Source organism: Ambystoma mexicanum, chromosome 3p (assembly GCF_040938575.1).
Source record: "Ambystoma mexicanum isolate Mex_15411 chromosome 3p, UKY_AmexF1_1, whole genome shotgun sequence".
In the NCBI taxonomy this organism is placed as follows: Eukaryota; Metazoa; Chordata; class Amphibia; order Caudata; family Ambystomatidae; genus Ambystoma; species Ambystoma mexicanum.
The window spans coordinates 312,333,179-312,349,546 of NC_090925.1; the positions used below are offsets into that span (position 1 = coordinate 312,333,179).

The 16,368-nt window shown below is 53.8% G+C and overlaps 1 protein-coding gene across 1 annotated transcript in view; it reads right to left on the reverse strand.

Moving 5' to 3' along the window:
- PRPF6 (pre-mRNA processing factor 6) overlaps positions 1-16,368 on the reverse strand; it is an 845,164-nt gene that overhangs the window by 260,013 nt on the left and 568,783 nt on the right. Inside the window, exon 17 of the mRNA XM_069650843.1 lies at positions 6,926-7,059. Coding sequence (XP_069506944.1) covers positions 6,926-7,059 — 134 coding nt within the window. The remainder of the gene's footprint in view (positions 1-6,925; positions 7,060-16,368) is intronic.

Below are 16,368 nucleotides of genomic sequence, written 5' to 3' on the forward strand. Positions count from 1 at the left end.
CTGCCCATCTGGGGGGAGCGCCGGACAACAGCGGTGCCTGAGACTGTTGGGCGAGCTGAGACTCTCAACAGAGTCGTGGTGTATGGGCACAGTGCCTCCCTGGCTTGGACCGGAGCGCGACCGGAGGGACGCTCCTGACTGGAGATATGTCGAACAAGCCTCTGAGGGCGAAGAATAAACAGCCCACGCTCGACGAATACGCCAAGACGTCGCCCGGCCTGGAGGGTGCCAGGAGCAAGGATAAGGCTCAGACCAAGGAGATGGCCGCCGGTGGTGCGAACCAGGAGGTTCTCGCCGCGATCGCGGATCTGAAGGCGACGTGGGAGACCAGGCTCCAACTTGCCGTGGCCGAATTGAAAACCGCGTTGGAACTACAGGTTGGGGCGGTGCAGGAGGACGTGAACCTCCTGAGGCAGGATGTGCGGGCCCTGGCTGAGCGCGCGGAAACTTTGGAAAAGGAGATGGGCCCTACTGTGGCGGACTGCACTGCACATAAGCGCGATATCCATGCCCTGGTGCAGCGGGTGGGCAACTTGGAAAGTAGGGCTGAAGAGGCGGAAGGACGTGCCCGGAGAAACAACGTTCGCATCGTGGGCCTGCCGGAGGGGGCTGAGGGCCAGAATCCCACGGAGTTTATTGAGAACTTGCTGCTGCAGGAGATCACTGGGGGAGCCCTGTCGCAGGGGTTCGCGGTGGAGAGGGCGCACAGGGCCTTGAGTAGAAGACCACCGCCGGGGAACCCACCTAGGCCTGTGATCGCCAAGATCCTCAATTATCGGGATCGGGAAAGGATCCTGGAGCACTTTCGTAAAGGGGGCACCATACGGCGAGGAGAGGCGACCATTACTGCTTACCCCGATTACACCTTGCAAGTGCAGCGCAGTCGCATGAACTTTGGGGCGGTCAAGAGGCGATTGCGGGCAGCAGGGTACAAGTATATGTTGCTTTACCCGGCCAGATTGAAGGTTTTCTTCAAGACTAAGATGCTGTTCTTTGACACTCCGGAGGAGGCCATGGAATGGCTCGATGCACAAAACTGTCCTCAGGAGCCAGATGAGCGGACGGCGGATGGAACGGGAAGAGAAGTGATGCTGCGGGCCCGGTTGGGCTATGAACATTGGGACTGGAATATAGTCGGTATGACTCTGTTTGGTAGTGTATGCGTTAGGACTTTGAAACATGGTCCGTGTGCGCGGATACGGAAGTGCGGGAGGGGAGCCTCCAGGGGCTGGTCTTTGTACCCCAGTTTGAGTTTAGTTTAGTCACTGTGTGCGGGGTGACACCCTGTCGGGTTCTCTACTTGGGTTCCAGAGAGAACCGAACACAGGGATGCCTGAGATCCAGGGATGGAGCTGGGCAGTTGGTTGGGTTAAGGGGGTTAGGGGGGTGGGGCGGGTCAGTTTTTATATGAGCCTGGGGGAGAAACTGGGGATGGGGGCCCTTGCGGTAGGAGGGAGGCGAGGGGTCCTGGGAGAGGGATGGGAGCTACTGATGCGTCATGGGGGACCTTAGGATACTAACGTGGAACGTTAGAGGTCTTAACAGTTACCTTAAGCGCAACAAGGTCATGTTGTACTTAAAAAGACAAAGGATAGATATCGCCCTGTTACAGGAGACACATCTGACACGGGATAAGCTGGAACTGGTGGGGAGAAAGTGGAGAGGGACTGTAGTTGGATCCACATATTCTGCCTATGCTAGAGGTGTGCTGATTTGGGTTGCACCACATGTCCCGTTTAAGCTACTTGGGGAGGTTGTGGAGTCTGATGGGAGGCTGGTCATGGTAAGGGGGCTTGTGGAAAATAAAGTAGTGTGCGTTATAAATACCTATGCCCCCAACCGTGACACGGCGACATACTTCAGGACACTGACCACTAGACTGGGTGAGGGGATGGGGGGTCCTGTGATTTGGGGAGGGGACTTTAATTGTGTACTAGACCCCAAGGAGGACAGGTCAGACGACAGGGTGGACAGGCCCAGCCCGGCGGCTAGGGTACTGCAGGCGCTGCTGGTAGACCTTGGCCTGGCAGACGTGTGGAGGACGAGACACCCTGGCGTGAGGCAATATTCACATTACTCGGCCCCACACCAGTTACACACAAGGCTGGATTACTTTTTCGCCACTCCGGACATTGTCGCGGAGTGTGACCAGATAGACTACAGGGCGAGGGTCCTTTCGGACCACTCGCCCCTGGTCATGCGTTGGCAGCTTTGTCCCCCACGTGCGCGTATTCCAACATGGCGCCTCAGGGCGGAAGCGCTCAGGGATCCAGTCTTTAGAGAAGAAGTGAGGGAGGAGATTGTTGCTTATTTTGAAACGAACACAGGCAGCGTCAAGTCGGCTGGTACTTTGTGGGAGGCCTTTAAGGTTGTAATGAGGGGGGTTGCCATTGCTAAATCCAAAGGATTAATGGGAGGAGTCCTGGCAGATCTGCGTAGAGCCGAGACTGAGTTGGAGAGAGAGCTGGGGGAGGGGGGGACGGACATGGAGGAGGTCATTAAACTGCAGCAGAGGTGCGCAGAACATTGGGACAGGCTTTGTAACCTGAATTACAGGAAGTATATTGAGAGGTTGCATGCCGGGGGAGACAAGACGGGCAGACTTCTTGCTTGGCTATATAAGAGCGAGACCCCAAGATCCCCGATCCGATCAGTTATCACTGAAAAGGGAGTGGAGCAGAACACCCAGGAAGGGGTGAATGGAGCATTCGCAGAATATTATCAAGCATTATATGAGGATCGAGAGGGGGGAAGCCGGGAGGATATAGAGGTAGTACTTGAAGACATAGGCCTGCCCAAGATAAGTGACGAAGAGCGAGAGGAAATGGATGCTAAGATCACTCTGGATGAGCTGCAGGAGATTGTGCGGCAGCTGCCCACTTGTAAGGCCCCAGGTGCAGACGGGTTCCCCAGTGAATTTTATAAAGCGTATGGGGAGGAGGTGCTCCCGCCCATGCTGGAGATGTTTAACGAAGCGTTCGAGGTGGGGCGGCTACCAGAATCGCTCAGGGAGGCGATTATAGTACCGCTCCCCAAACCCAACAAACCGGGGCACGACTGTGGCTCCTACCGGCCCCTGTCGATGTTGAACCAGGACAGTAAGATCCTGACAGCGGTCCTGGCGGCCAGAATGCGGAGGGTAATAGGCAAGCTGATCCATCCTGACCAGACGGGCTATGTCCCGAACAGGAATATTACCCACAATCACAGGCGCCTTCACAGGGTGGTGGAAAAGGGGGGCAGTGATGACAGCGAAATGGCAATAGTGGCGCTGGACGCGGTTAAAGCGTTCGACTCCGTCCGATGGCCATGGCTCCTGGCGGCTTTGGGGCAGTTCGGACTGGGACCATGCTACATGAGGTGGGCCGAGCTATTATATAGTGCGCCTCTGGCTAGGGTCCGTACGGGTGCAGTAGTGTCAGACAGATGGCAGTTAGGCAGAGGTACCAGGCAGGGATGTCCTTGGTCCCCAATGTTGTACATACTGGCCCTCGAACCCTTAGCAGTTTACCTCCGGCAGCAGTATGATCCGGTGGGCATAGAGGTGGGAGGAGAGTGCCATCTTATATTCCTGTATGCAGACGATATGCTGTTATACCTGAAACACCCGGAAGAGAACTTGCAGTATATCTTGGAGGTATTGGAGAGGTATGCCTGGTTGTCCGGCATAGCGGTTAACCCTCAGAAATCCGTATTATTCCCGCTGGGCAGTTATGTGGGGATACCGGCGGAGAGGTTGCCGGTGCTGCGGATTCCGTGGGCAACGAGCTCCTTCCAGTACTTGGGCATTGACGTGTATCACACGACTGAGGAAGAACACAAGTATAATACTGAACTAGCTGTGGGAAAGATTGAGAGGTGCATGAGGTTTTGGGAAAGATTGCCTTTAGCAATGATGGGTCGCGGAGCCATGCTTAAAATGGTGGTGTTGCCCAGGCTCCTGCATTACTTTAATAACATCCCGTATATGATACCTAGGAAGTTTTTCGCCAGGTTGCATAGCGTGTGTAGGAATTTCCTGTGGCACGGCACGCGCAACAGGGTCGCATTATGGAAATTGCAGAACTCTTACGAGAAAGGTGGCGTGAAGCTGCCGAACTTTGAGGCCTATTATATCGCGGCGCAACTGCAATATGTGGCCAGGTGGCTTTCAGATGAAGAGACCCCCGAACATAGGCTGCTAGGGGAAGACTGTTCCCCCTTCTATCTGCGGGAGGTGATTTGGGTGACTGGCTCATGGATGAGAGAGCGTCCTAAGATGCTGGTCCTTGGCAGGAACATATGGCGGCGTGCCTGTCGGATGATGGGTGACCCCGCGCCGTGTATGTCGCAGTTCCCTCTGATCGCCCTGGCAAAGGAGGACGTGCAGCTGAGAACTATTATCCGGACGTATTGGGAGTCAGTGGGATTGATTACAATGGGCGACATCTGGCAGGAGGGGACCCTGATGGAGTTCGATGAACTGGAGGTAGGGTCGGGACTACACAGGGGTCAATATGTAACATATCACAGGGTGGTCCGGGAGGTCCGGAGCACGTGGCCCGAAACTACTTTGGCCGATGAACCGGATGCCACGCTGGAGACGATGTATGATGCATCAGAGGGCGGACACCAGGTCTCTAGGTTGTACGAGATGTTGATGACAAAGGTTGGGAAGGATTTAGGGCACCTGAGACTGGAGTGGGATGCAGAGGTGGGGGCCCCGATGTCGGATGGGATGTGGGAGCGCGCCCTGGGGTACCATAAAAAGGTATCGAGGAACGTCAGGTTCAAGCAGATACAGCTCTATATTACACACAGGGCATATATGACCCCCCCTTAGAATTTCCAAATTCCTAGGTAGTGGGCGCCAGGCGTGCCCCAAGTGTAACGAAGAGAATGCGGACATGATACATATGTTCTGGGCGTGCCCAGTGATTGCAACTTACTGGGGTGAAGTGGCGCAGAGGCTGGCAGGAAGGGGTGTCACACTTAAGGTGGATTCGGCGTGGGCTTGTCTGCTGGGAGGGTATCCCAGGGCGCGTAAGCTTCGACATGTGGATAAACTTAAAGATCTGGCCTATGTGCTTGCCAAACGTAGGATAGCCATGGAGTGGAAGAAATGTCACAAGCCGCGAGTGGAGGTCTGGTGGCGGGATCTCCAAAAATGGGCGGATGCTGAAACGACAGTGTGGCAAGATGGCAGTATGGCAGGCGATGGGGAAGAAATAGGCTCTCTCATGGCATGGAAGTTGTTGTTAGCTGAGCTGTTTTCTGCGGGATCGGCCTCGGCTGGACTTGAGAGCGATGAGGCCCCACCGCACGGAACGGACACTGATGGCGAACACTCTACAGGCTCATAGGGGGGAGGGATGGGGATTGCAGTGCCTTACTTTTTGTTCGTTTGGTTTTGTTGTTTGAAGTGTTTTATTTATGTTTCGTTGTAATGTTGTTTGGTTGAGATAAAATAAAAATATATTTAAAAAAAAAAAAAATGTTGCAGGGGTCATCAGCGGGCTGCTTTTATTTGCAACGTCTTGGTTCCAACAATGATCTGATGAGCAATTGCAGAAGCCGTCCTTTTATCCAAGATTCAGGCTAAGAGCAAGCCCATCAATGGTAAGTAACTACAACATTGAAACAGCCAGGGGTTGTCCAATGGTTTCCACAGGAAAGGGATTTCCATAGAAGAGAGTCCCTGACCTGAAAAGGCAAAGCGGCCAAAAAACAAAATGGCGAAAGAACAAGTGAAAATTGCACGTCAGACCCATTTTAGGGTGCTAGCCATCTTTAGTAGCCATTCGCAGTACATGTAAAAAAGCATGAGAAAAATATTTTCAAAAAAGGTAAAAATTACACAACTGCCACCAGCTTGCCTTAGGCACATTGTCAAAATAATCAAAAAGCTATTATATAAAACGTTATAAGGAAACAAAGTATCCTAACTGCATGTCACTGTAAAGTGGGGAATGCAATTGTAAAAATACAAGAATTAATAAAAAGAAACAGTTTCTCAGTATTGACAGTGTTACTCCATCTTCTGCCGCTTTGCGGCCCGTTTCCGGGCCTTCCCTTCCCCTCGTTTCCTCCTCCAGCTCCCTCCCTCCTTGCACCCCCCGATCCTGATTGGGCACTGGCCCGTTGTCGTTTCATTGCCTGAATCGTAATTGTAAGTGCTCGGCTCAGTGTAATCCATCTCCTGGCCTCGAGCGCACAGTGGGATTGTTGAGCGCACTGCTTGTTAGCAAAGATAGTGTTCCATCTGCAGCAATTGTACTTGTAAAATTATATGCTTAACTTGTGCCGCCTCGCAGCCACTTGCCTCACAGCCGCTTGCCTTGCCTTGCTACTACCCTTATTTCCTCCTCCAGCTCCCTGCCTCCCCCCGGCCCCGATTTGGCACTAGGCCCTACTTAATTCTTGCTACCATGGCAGCCGCACTGCCTGTTGCAGCCCCCTCTGGGTAAGGGCCCCAAGGAATGTCTCCCTCATTGACACTTGACTCTTGTTAGAAGCTAAAAAAACATTTCTACCTGAAAACCTGGGACATTTGTTACATTTAATGACCTTTTCTTATACATGCATGGTAATCTACCTGCAACAAGATGCTAAGATTACAAAATATTTCTCTGGAGTAGGCATTCCTTTATTAAAAGTATTGATTTATTACCCTGTATTCTTGTGCACCCCACTCCCGTCTTAAGTGCTTGGCCGTGAATGATCAAGCACGGCTAAAATATTAGGTGAACCATGGAGAGCCTAGTGAACCCATTTCCTGCTTATATCAGCAGTTATTTGGACCATACACTATAGCTCCAGGGCAATGGGAATGTAAGGAACGGGGGCTGGTGGAGAGATAATCAGATTGTTAGCAGTTTTCAAGAACGGCGCACACCAGCTAAGAGAGCTCTTCTTGCAGCTATGGGCAAACAGCAAAAGGACTCACCAGAGTTCTGCATTCTTGGGGTTCTTCAGGCGAGATTTCTCCAAGATGGCCCTTGCCCTGGTAAGCTGGCCGACCTTCTCCTCTAGCCTCGACAGTAACAGCCAAAGTGGTGTAGAGTGAGGACACTTCTTCAGCTGCAAAGAATGAGGTAAAACAAGGTCAGATTTAACATGCACCAGTCTGGACTGCACATAAGAATGTCCAGAACTGAGAGGCTCTTAGCAGTAATGTCATCTTAATCAATATTCATAACCGCAGGACAGCACTTAGCCAATAAGATTGCTTGGAACATGGGCGGAATCTGCCAGAGACTGCCTGCATTCTCCTGTCCAACCGAGTGGCTCCCCGAATGCAACCAATTTTTCACTGAGCTTCCTCCATTTCTACCAGCCCTGGAGCATACAGGAACCGCTGACTCCACTGACACCCTATCCACCCTGCCAGAGTTACCCTATTGCCACAGGACCTCTTCCTCCCGGCCACCCCCACCCCTTTACCGTTATAGAAAAAGGCATTATTCTCTTTTCTGTTTCCCATGGCGGCAATCTTTTTTTGAATTTATTTTTTGGACAGGTGATTGGGCATGCCTTGTAATAAAAAAAATACTTTCAAATTATGCACATACCGCAAAGTGTGAATAGTGATCACTAGCTTTTTAGGGTATGAAACGGGCCACTTACGGGCCTGAGTCCTTGCCACTGCTGAAGAGCTGGCAGGCCATTTGCAGTTCTTTATGCCCCTAAACATGTAGGTGATCATTTAAATAACCTGGTTCCACCAAAGACTGCACCATACACTGAGGGTGGAACAAGTTACTTACCTGTAACTGTTGTTCTCCAGCATGGGTCTGGCATGGATTCACATGCTCATGAATATTCCCCGTCGTCAGGCTGGGAATCCTCGGTAAAGAAAAAACCAGTATCAGTTTCGTTTCTGATCTGTCTTTCGTAGTAATAACCAATCACTGGTCTCTGCGTCATACTGACCACAGCCAATGACAGCCCTCTACCTAAGCACCGCCTCTGGCAGCCATCTTCAGATTTGGAAGCACGTGAAGTGGCAGTATGACCAAGTGAAGAGCCGCAGAGGGGTAGGCGGGAGGGTTCGCATGTGAATCCATGCCAGACCCATGCTGGAGAACAACAGTTACAGGTAAGTAACTTGTTCCTTCTCCAGCATGGGGTCTGGCATGGATTCACATGCTCATGAATAAAGAATACATAGCAGTACACACATGCACAACCACGGGAGGTGGCAACGGCTCAACATTAAGCAGTACATCAAACTCAACATTAAGCATCTTACCTCCTCACCAGGCTCACCTCAGGCGAACAGGTTGCGCAGCACTGCTTGGCCGACCCTGGACTCCTCCCTGGAATCCCTGGAATCCCGATCGACGCAGTAGAATTTCGTGAAGGTGTGCGTCGACCTCCACGTAGCAGCCCTGCATATGTCCAGCAGGGGCACACCAGAAAGGAACGCCGTGGTAGCTGCGATCGCTCTGGTGGAATGGGCTCTCGGACGGCCAGGCAGCGGTCGGTTTGCCAACCGATGACAGTACATGATACAGCCGGAGAGCCATCTGGAAATGGAAGCCTTCGAGAGAGCCTTCCCCTGATTGACAGGTCCAAAGTTCACAAAGAGTTGTGACGTCTTCCGAAAACACTTTGTGCGGTCCACGTAGAACTTCAGCGCTCTAGCCACATCCAGCGAGTGCAAAGTCCTCTCAGCCGGCGACGAAGGCGATGGGAAGAACACAGACAACACCAAGGGTTCGTTGAGATGGAAGTCCGACGGTACCTTGGGCATGAAGGAGGGGTGCGTCCTGAGCACTACCCTCGTGTCGTGAAAAGTCAAGTACGGGGCCTTGCATGAAAGGGCCTCGATCTCTCCCACCCGTCGTGCGGAGGTGATGGCCACAAGAAACGCTGTTTTCCACGACAGAAACTTCAACGGGGCCGAGTGCAGAGGCTCGAACGGAGGTCCCATGAGCTTGGTCAGCACCACGTTGAGCTCCCACGCCGGGGCCGGAGCCTTCACCGGCGGGAACGATCTGAACAGTCCCTTCATGAACTCTTTCACCAGACGATGAGACCACAAGGACATCCGGCCCGTGGTTCTGGTGTATCGGGAGATCGCAGCAAGATGAATCTTGATGGACGCGTGTGCCAGTCCAGCTTTGGCCAGCGTCAGCAGGTACGGCAGTACCTGGGGAGCCGTAATCCGTAGAGGGTTAATCTTCTGTGCGTGGCACCAGACAGAGAACCTCTTCCATTTGTGTCCGTAGCATTTAAGAGTCGAGGACACCCTGGCCTTTGCAAGAACCTCTCTGCAGTCGGCCGGTATGTCGTATCCTCCAAACTCTAGCGCTGCAGGAGCCAGGCCTGCAAGTTCAGCGATTTCGGGTCGTGGTGGAGGATGGCGCCTCCTTCCCTGGAGAGAAGATCCGCGTCCACCGGCAGCTTGATTGGCGGGGACGCTGACAAGTCCAGAAGGTCCGGGAACCATATCTGCCTCGGCCACGCAGGTGCAACGAGGATCATCCTGCACCGTGACCTCTTGAGCTGGTTGACGAGCCGGATTAGCAGTGGCAAAGGAGGGAACGCGTAGAGGGACAGGCCCTCCCAGGGGAACGAGAAGGCATCGCCCATGCTCCTCGCCTGGGGAAACCTGCTGGCGAACCTCCGGCACTTGGAGTTCGTCGCCGTCGCGAACAGGTCGATCTGGGGTGTGCCCCACCGTCGGAAGAGGCGATCCACTAGATCCTGCCGTAGTTCCCACTCGTGGCACGAGCGCAGCTCCCTGCTGAGTGAGTCGGCGATGGTGTTTTTTATCCCTGCCAGATGAAACGGCACCAGAAACATCCTTTGGGCGACGGCCCAATGCCACAGGTCCTGCGCCTCCTTGGACAGCGCTGGGGACCTGGTTCCGCCCTGTTTCCTGATGTAAAACATGGTGGTGGTGTTGTCGGTGAAGATCCTCACCACCTTGCCCTTGAGGGACGGAAGGAAGGACCTGAGGGCCCAGAACACTGCACGGAGCTCCAGGACGTTGATATGGAGGGACTTCTCCGTCGGGAGCCAAAGGCCTCTCGCGTGCAGATTTTCGGTGTGCGCTCCCCACCCTTCCAGGGAGGCATCGGTGGTCACTGTCTCCTGGTGGTCTGGGGTCTGGAAGTCCATGCCCGCCGTCAGATGCGTGCGGTTGCCCCACCACCGGACCGCTCGGCGGAAACTCTCGTCGAGTGTGATCCTCTCCTCGAAGCTGCCCGTCGTTTGGATCCAGCGCGCGTCCAGGAACTCCTGCAACGGGCGCATACGGAGCCTGCACATGGGAATGAGGTAGATGCAGGAAGACATCATTCCGAGGAGGGACTTGATGGACCTCACCTTGGCCGCGTCGGAAACCAACATCCGCTGTACCTTGCCCAGGATGGACCTGGTCCTTTCCTCCGACGGGGAGGCCAGAAGAGACACTGTGTCGAGCTTCGCTCCCAGAAACAGTGCGTTTTGCGCGGGTACCAGGTGAGACTTGGCGTAGTTCACGGAGAATCCCAGGTCCGTGAGAAGTCGGACGGTCCTTGCCGTGTGATCCACGGCGAGCTCCCTCGTCTTGGCTCGGATGAGCCAGTCGTCCAGGTAGGGGTAGACGTGGATCCCCTCGCGGCGCAGCTGCGCCGCCACCGGTGCAAGGCACTTGGTGAATACCCTGGGTGCCGACCGTAGTCCGAAGGGGAGGGCTTTGAACTGGTAGTGATGCCCTTGGACCACAAACCTGAGGAATTTTCGGTGCCCCTTTAGGATGGGAATATGGAAGTAGGCATCCTCCAAATCCAACGACGACAGGAAGTCTCCTTCCTCCAGCTGACCCAGGACGTGCTGGAGGGTGACCATCCGGAACTTTTGCGCCTTGATGAACTTGTTCAGACGTCGCAGGTCCAGGATGGGGCGCCATCCCCCCGTCTTCTTCTTCACGAGGAAGTATCTCGAGTAAACTCCGGAGCCCCGAAGTCTCTTTGGGACGAGTTCGATGGCGCCCTTCCTCAGCATTTACCTCCAGGAGAAGTTGAGGGACGTGAAGTTCTTTCCTGGCCACGGGGGGGACGCGCGGACACCTTCTTTGAAATTCGAGCGCGTGGCCCTGGGCCAAGGCGTCCAGCACCCAACGGTCGGTGGAGATGGACTCCCACACGCTGACGAATCTCGCCAGCCGGCCTCCCACCGGGGTGCTTCGGTGGGGGCCCGACCCCACGGTCGGTTCAATCCTGCTTCGACGAAGCTTTGCCGCCTTGACCTCCTTGGCGACGACGGCGGGGTCCGCCAGACTTGCCTCGTCCTCTGTAGGCCTCCTGAGCCGACGAGCGGGCCGCTTGACGGTAGGTGGAGAAACCGCCGCCTGAACTTTTGGAGGTGCCCTTGCCTCCGCTGCTCCGAAAGGGCGTCCGTCGTTGTTGCAGAACTCCAAGGGCCCGGGCCGTCTCGGTGTCCGCTTTAATGGCCTGAAGGGAATCGTCCACTGTTTTCCCAAACAGGTTGTTCCCATCGAAGGGCATGTCCAGGACTCTGGTCTGAACGTCTTGACGGAAGTCCGTAGCCTTGAGCCATCCACGCCGCCTAAGGCAAACGCCGTTGCCCAACTGGCGGAACCCAGTGTCGGCGATGTCCGTCGCAACGGTAATGGCGTGGTCCGAAGCCACCTCACCTTCCTGCAGGATCTCCAGGGCCTCTGCCCTCTTGTCGTCCGGCAAGAAGTCCAGTAGGGGAGCCAGTTTGTACCAGAGCTCCCTGTCGTAGCGGGCCACGATAGCCAAGGCGTTGGCCGCTTTAATCGTCGTCGCCGCAGACGAGATGACTCTGCGTCCCATAGCGTCCAATTTCTTTCCCTCGCCGTCCGGTGGGGAAGTCGATGTGGAGGCCGCACCCCCCCCCCGCTTTTTTCCTGGCCGCCGCGGAGACGACGGAGTCCGGGGTAGGCTGCGCCCGGAGGCACAGGGGGGCCGTGTCCGGGACCCGGTACTTCTTCTCGTACCGGTCTCTTCTAGCTGGCGTCGTGGAAGGGTTCTTGAGGAGGGTGAGGCCCTCATCCCAAATGTCGTCCAATAGAGGCACTGAGAGGACCGTCTTCCTCTTGGCCTCGCGCCGCTGATAAAGGAAACCTTCCTTCTTCTTCTCCTCAGGGCAGAGTTGGAAAAGCTCGGATGCCCTGGTGATCATGGAGTGGAACGATCCAATCTCGTCGGGCGGAGAAGCCCTGGTGGGAGGCGACGACGGTACATCCTCGTCGTATACCTCGTCGTCCGTACCCGTCGCTGCCGTGTCAGTCCCCGTATCATCCCCTCGGGTGGACGGGGAGGAGGGCTGGAAGGGGCGCGACGGCTGAAAAGGAGACGGAGGGTGGATCCTTCTTTTCTTGGTAGGGGGAACACCAGAAGGTCCCGGTTCTGGGTCCCCCGACGGGAGAGGTTCCGTCGGCAACGGTAGTCTCGTCCTTATCTCTGAGCATAAGGACTGTATAGCCAACAAAATGGCCGCCGAGTTGTCTCGCGGCGCTGGCAGAGGGGAATCCGACGGGCGATCAGGGGCCCCGTCGGTACCCTCGACGATGTCGTTGTCACCTGCGTCGGGATCCATCCCGACGGGCCGGTCTTCTTCCACGCCGAGGCCGTGGCTTAAGACTTCGACCAGCTCCTCCTCCGAGGTTGAGGCCGAATCTACGACGACGCCCTGCCCCCCCTTTTTCTTCCCGGGGGCCCTATCGATGGGCACAAAAGAGGACTCCCTCCGAGGTGGCAGGGAGACTCTGAGCCCCAAGGTCGCCACCACTGGTGTAGCCCCCACAGGCTGAGCCAGGGCCGCCACGACAGTTTCGATAGAGGGCTTGGCCGGATGGATTAAGGCCTTCACCACCTTAGGTGCGCTCACCGCCTTATCCTTGAGGGGGGGGGGACACTGCCTCGCTCCCCCTCCGATGGGGCCTTCGAGCTCGACCGGGGCCTCTCCAGGAGCTTCGCCGGGTGCTCGGCCTTCCTCTTACCCGACCCAGAGCGTTGGCTCGTGGTTGATGGTGCCGGGGAGGGTGCGCCCTGCCTGGCGCCCGTAGAGCCCGACCGTTCGGCGCTCCCGGTGCCAGCGGACTCGCGGTGCTTTGCCTTGTGTTGGACCCCCGTCGCCGGGGCGTCCTCAAAGGTCTTAGAAGACCGCTCGGATTTCTTCTTCTTCTTCTCGCCTGACGGGCTCTTCCCTTCCAGCCAGTTGGCGAGACGTTGATGGCGGTCCTTCATGGTCCGCTCCGACATGTTGCCGCAAAACGCACAGTCCTTCTCCACGTGCGTTTTGTCCTCATGTAAGCAGTAGAGACAAAAGGAGTGTTCGTCCTCCTTAAAGACGTTCTGCAGCTGGCATCCAGGGCAGACCCTGAACAGCTTTCCGGGCGTCGAGCATCCCTTCTCCTGGGCCATGTCCGGGCCTGAGAAACTTCTGGAGTCCTCCAAAAGCGTAGCTCGACGAAATCTTCACCCTTGAGGGGCGCAGACGAATCCGACACGGGTCCCCGTTGATCGGATGGAGAGTCGGTGGAGCTTGAGGCTCTTTTGACCGAAAAAACGAAGTTTTTGAGAAAAAACGTGAAAAAATAGTACTAACGCTCGAGAGCAATAGCACGAGGATCCCAACACATGAACGTGCGGTAAAAATCTGAAGATGGCTGCCAGAGGCGGTGCTTAGGTAGAGGGCTGTCATTGGCTGTGGTCAGTATGACGCAGAGACCAGTGATTGGTTATTACTACGAAAGACAGATCAGAAACGAAACTGATACTGGTTTTTTCTTTACCGAGGATTCCCAGCCTGACGACGGGGAATATTCATGAGCATGTGAATCCATGCCAGACCCCATGCTGGAGAATGATGGTTCTTCACTAAACTAGGAGCCACACACCAAGTCAAAATAGAGATAAGGTAGAACCCCACATTAGTGGATGATAAGCATTCCTCTAAATGGCTTTTTGAAGCATATTTAATTAGATAAAGTGATTATACCGTACAGGCCCAGAACTAGCATGCCATGCTCCCTGAAAACAGTTCCAAAGTTCAACTTCTTATACCATACAACAAAATCACAGTTCGGTGCAAGTCAATCAAAAGTAGAACCATCAAAGGGTAATTAATAAGACAGATTCATTTTTCTGAATTTATTTTGACCCTTTTCGGGTCACATATATATGTTGCTTGTTTCCTTGTTATTTTTGGATCACTGATCCCTTTTTGGTGGTCAAAAGATTCCTACTGAAGTTCCCCGGCCACTGAAACCTTTTTTTTACTCATTAAGAGTATATGGTGCTTGGTCACCCAGGGGATGCTCCTTAAGGATACCGCCTACATTGGTTTTAGGGGATGGGGGGGGAGCAAAAGAGGAGATGGTGGCAGCTGTTATTTAGTTTTGGCTTAACAAGGGGTGCAAGCCAATTAACTGCATTGGTAGTCCAATGTACCTTTCTTTTGATAGCCTTTGGGAGATCAACAAATTGTTTTAAGCAATTCTCTTGGCCATTTTGTTTTAGGGGATTCCTTTCTTCAGGGCTAATCATGAGGGAGGCGCAAGATCACCGTTGTGCACATGTGGGCTCTGTGTGAGCCCAACTATCTGCAGTGGTTTAAATCGTGCAGGCCAGTTATTGGGTAGGACGTACAATATTCCCTGGGATGGTCGGTGGTTTGCCAACCAGATGGGATAACTGCCTAACCCTTTGTTTCAAGCTCCCTAGTGTGATTGGTGGGATAGTTTAGGTTAGCCCGCATCTCTGAGAGTATGACAAGGGATGGCCCTGTTCCTACCCTCAATTCTGCTCAGAATTTCCCAAGAAGCAGGCTTACATACCTGCTGGAGGATTTCCCACTGTGTTCCCGACGTTGCATTTTTAGGACTAGGATTGGCCATACTGCATGAATCGTGTGTCCTAGGCTGAAACTCAGTTGGGATTTTGAGTTTATCTTTGGTTCTGGGCCCTTTCCATTTTCCTGCTGCCTCCACTTCTGTGATGGAACCATTTCTAGACCACTTTACTGCCAGCTTCCCATTGTACGACCAAACTTGTCACGCCTTGTTGATGGTCACTGCAATGACTTGCTAAGACTCCAACACCCTAACTGATCTGCTTTTCAAGACCGTCCTGCGATGCCCACACTGTAAACTTCGATGTAGGACTGTTTTCTGTGGCTGGGCTGTCCTCCTTTTTTTGTCAAGCTGTTGAAACCTGCTGTGCTGCTTCACTGCCTTTCCAGAATCTTCTGTGTTGCAAAGTATCTGCTTGCTTACCGGGTTGTTTAGCCTTTTTAGAACCGAATTTCTGGGAACCAGCATGTGCATAATTCAGGCAGATGGTGACGTTGATCGCGCCCCTGCCCATCGACGGACTTGCTTGCGCGGCGACCCCGACGCAAGCGGGCTCGCGGTGCCTGGCCTTGTTTTGGGCCCCCACGGATGGAGCGCCCACAAAGGACTTAGAAGCCCGCTTTTTGGACCGGCCCGGATATTGGTGAGGAATGACCCTGCTTGAGGCACGGGACAGAGGCCTTGGCGCTTTGCCATGTCGCCAGTATAATGTGTCGATACTTCATCGTTCTCTTGGAGAAGCCGAGGCAGATCTTGCAATCTCCTTTTTTGTGGTCCGGGTGAAGGCAGCAGAGGCATTGACACAAACACGTTCCGCAGCACACAGGCTCTTTTTGACAAAAATAGAACTTTTTTCGTTGAAAAAGTGTGAAAAACGTAGAATAGCTCACAGAGCAAAACTCGAGGACTCCCAACACTTGAACGTGTGGTACAAATCTGAATATAGCTGCTAGAAGAGGGGCTTAGGGAGAGGGCAGTCATTGGCTGGGGGCGGTATGACCCAGAGTACAGAAATTGGTTTAGAGGAGAAATACAGTTTGTAAGTGAAAGTGAAACTGTTTTTTCTTTCACCGAGTATACCCAGCCTGACAGCGGGGAATATTCATGAGCATGTGAATCCATGACAGGCCACATGCGGGAGAACTCACAACTCAAACCATAAACTAGTACAGGAACACCAACCTCTCGCTGTAAACGAATACCAAGGACCTGGAAAAATTAGCCCATCAGCACTTAGGCTCTTGCATGAGAATGGACCGGCTTTGTCACACAGTCAAGGTACTGCGCTCTTAGATCAGGCGAGGAAGATGGCAAGACAAACACCTGCAAGTGACAACGATGTGTTGTTGTCTGTTATCAATATTCAAGCCTTACACTGGACCTGTAACACTCAAACCTCTGCAGCAAGTAATGTCAGACAGGCACAGCACCAACAACACGGCCTGGCTTGATGCTTAAACATCAGGTTCACAGAGTATCTAGGAAGTAGTCACAAACCCGATCAAGCAGAACTGGATGTAACTGCACATTGAGAAGATGGTAACTGGTGAGTAATT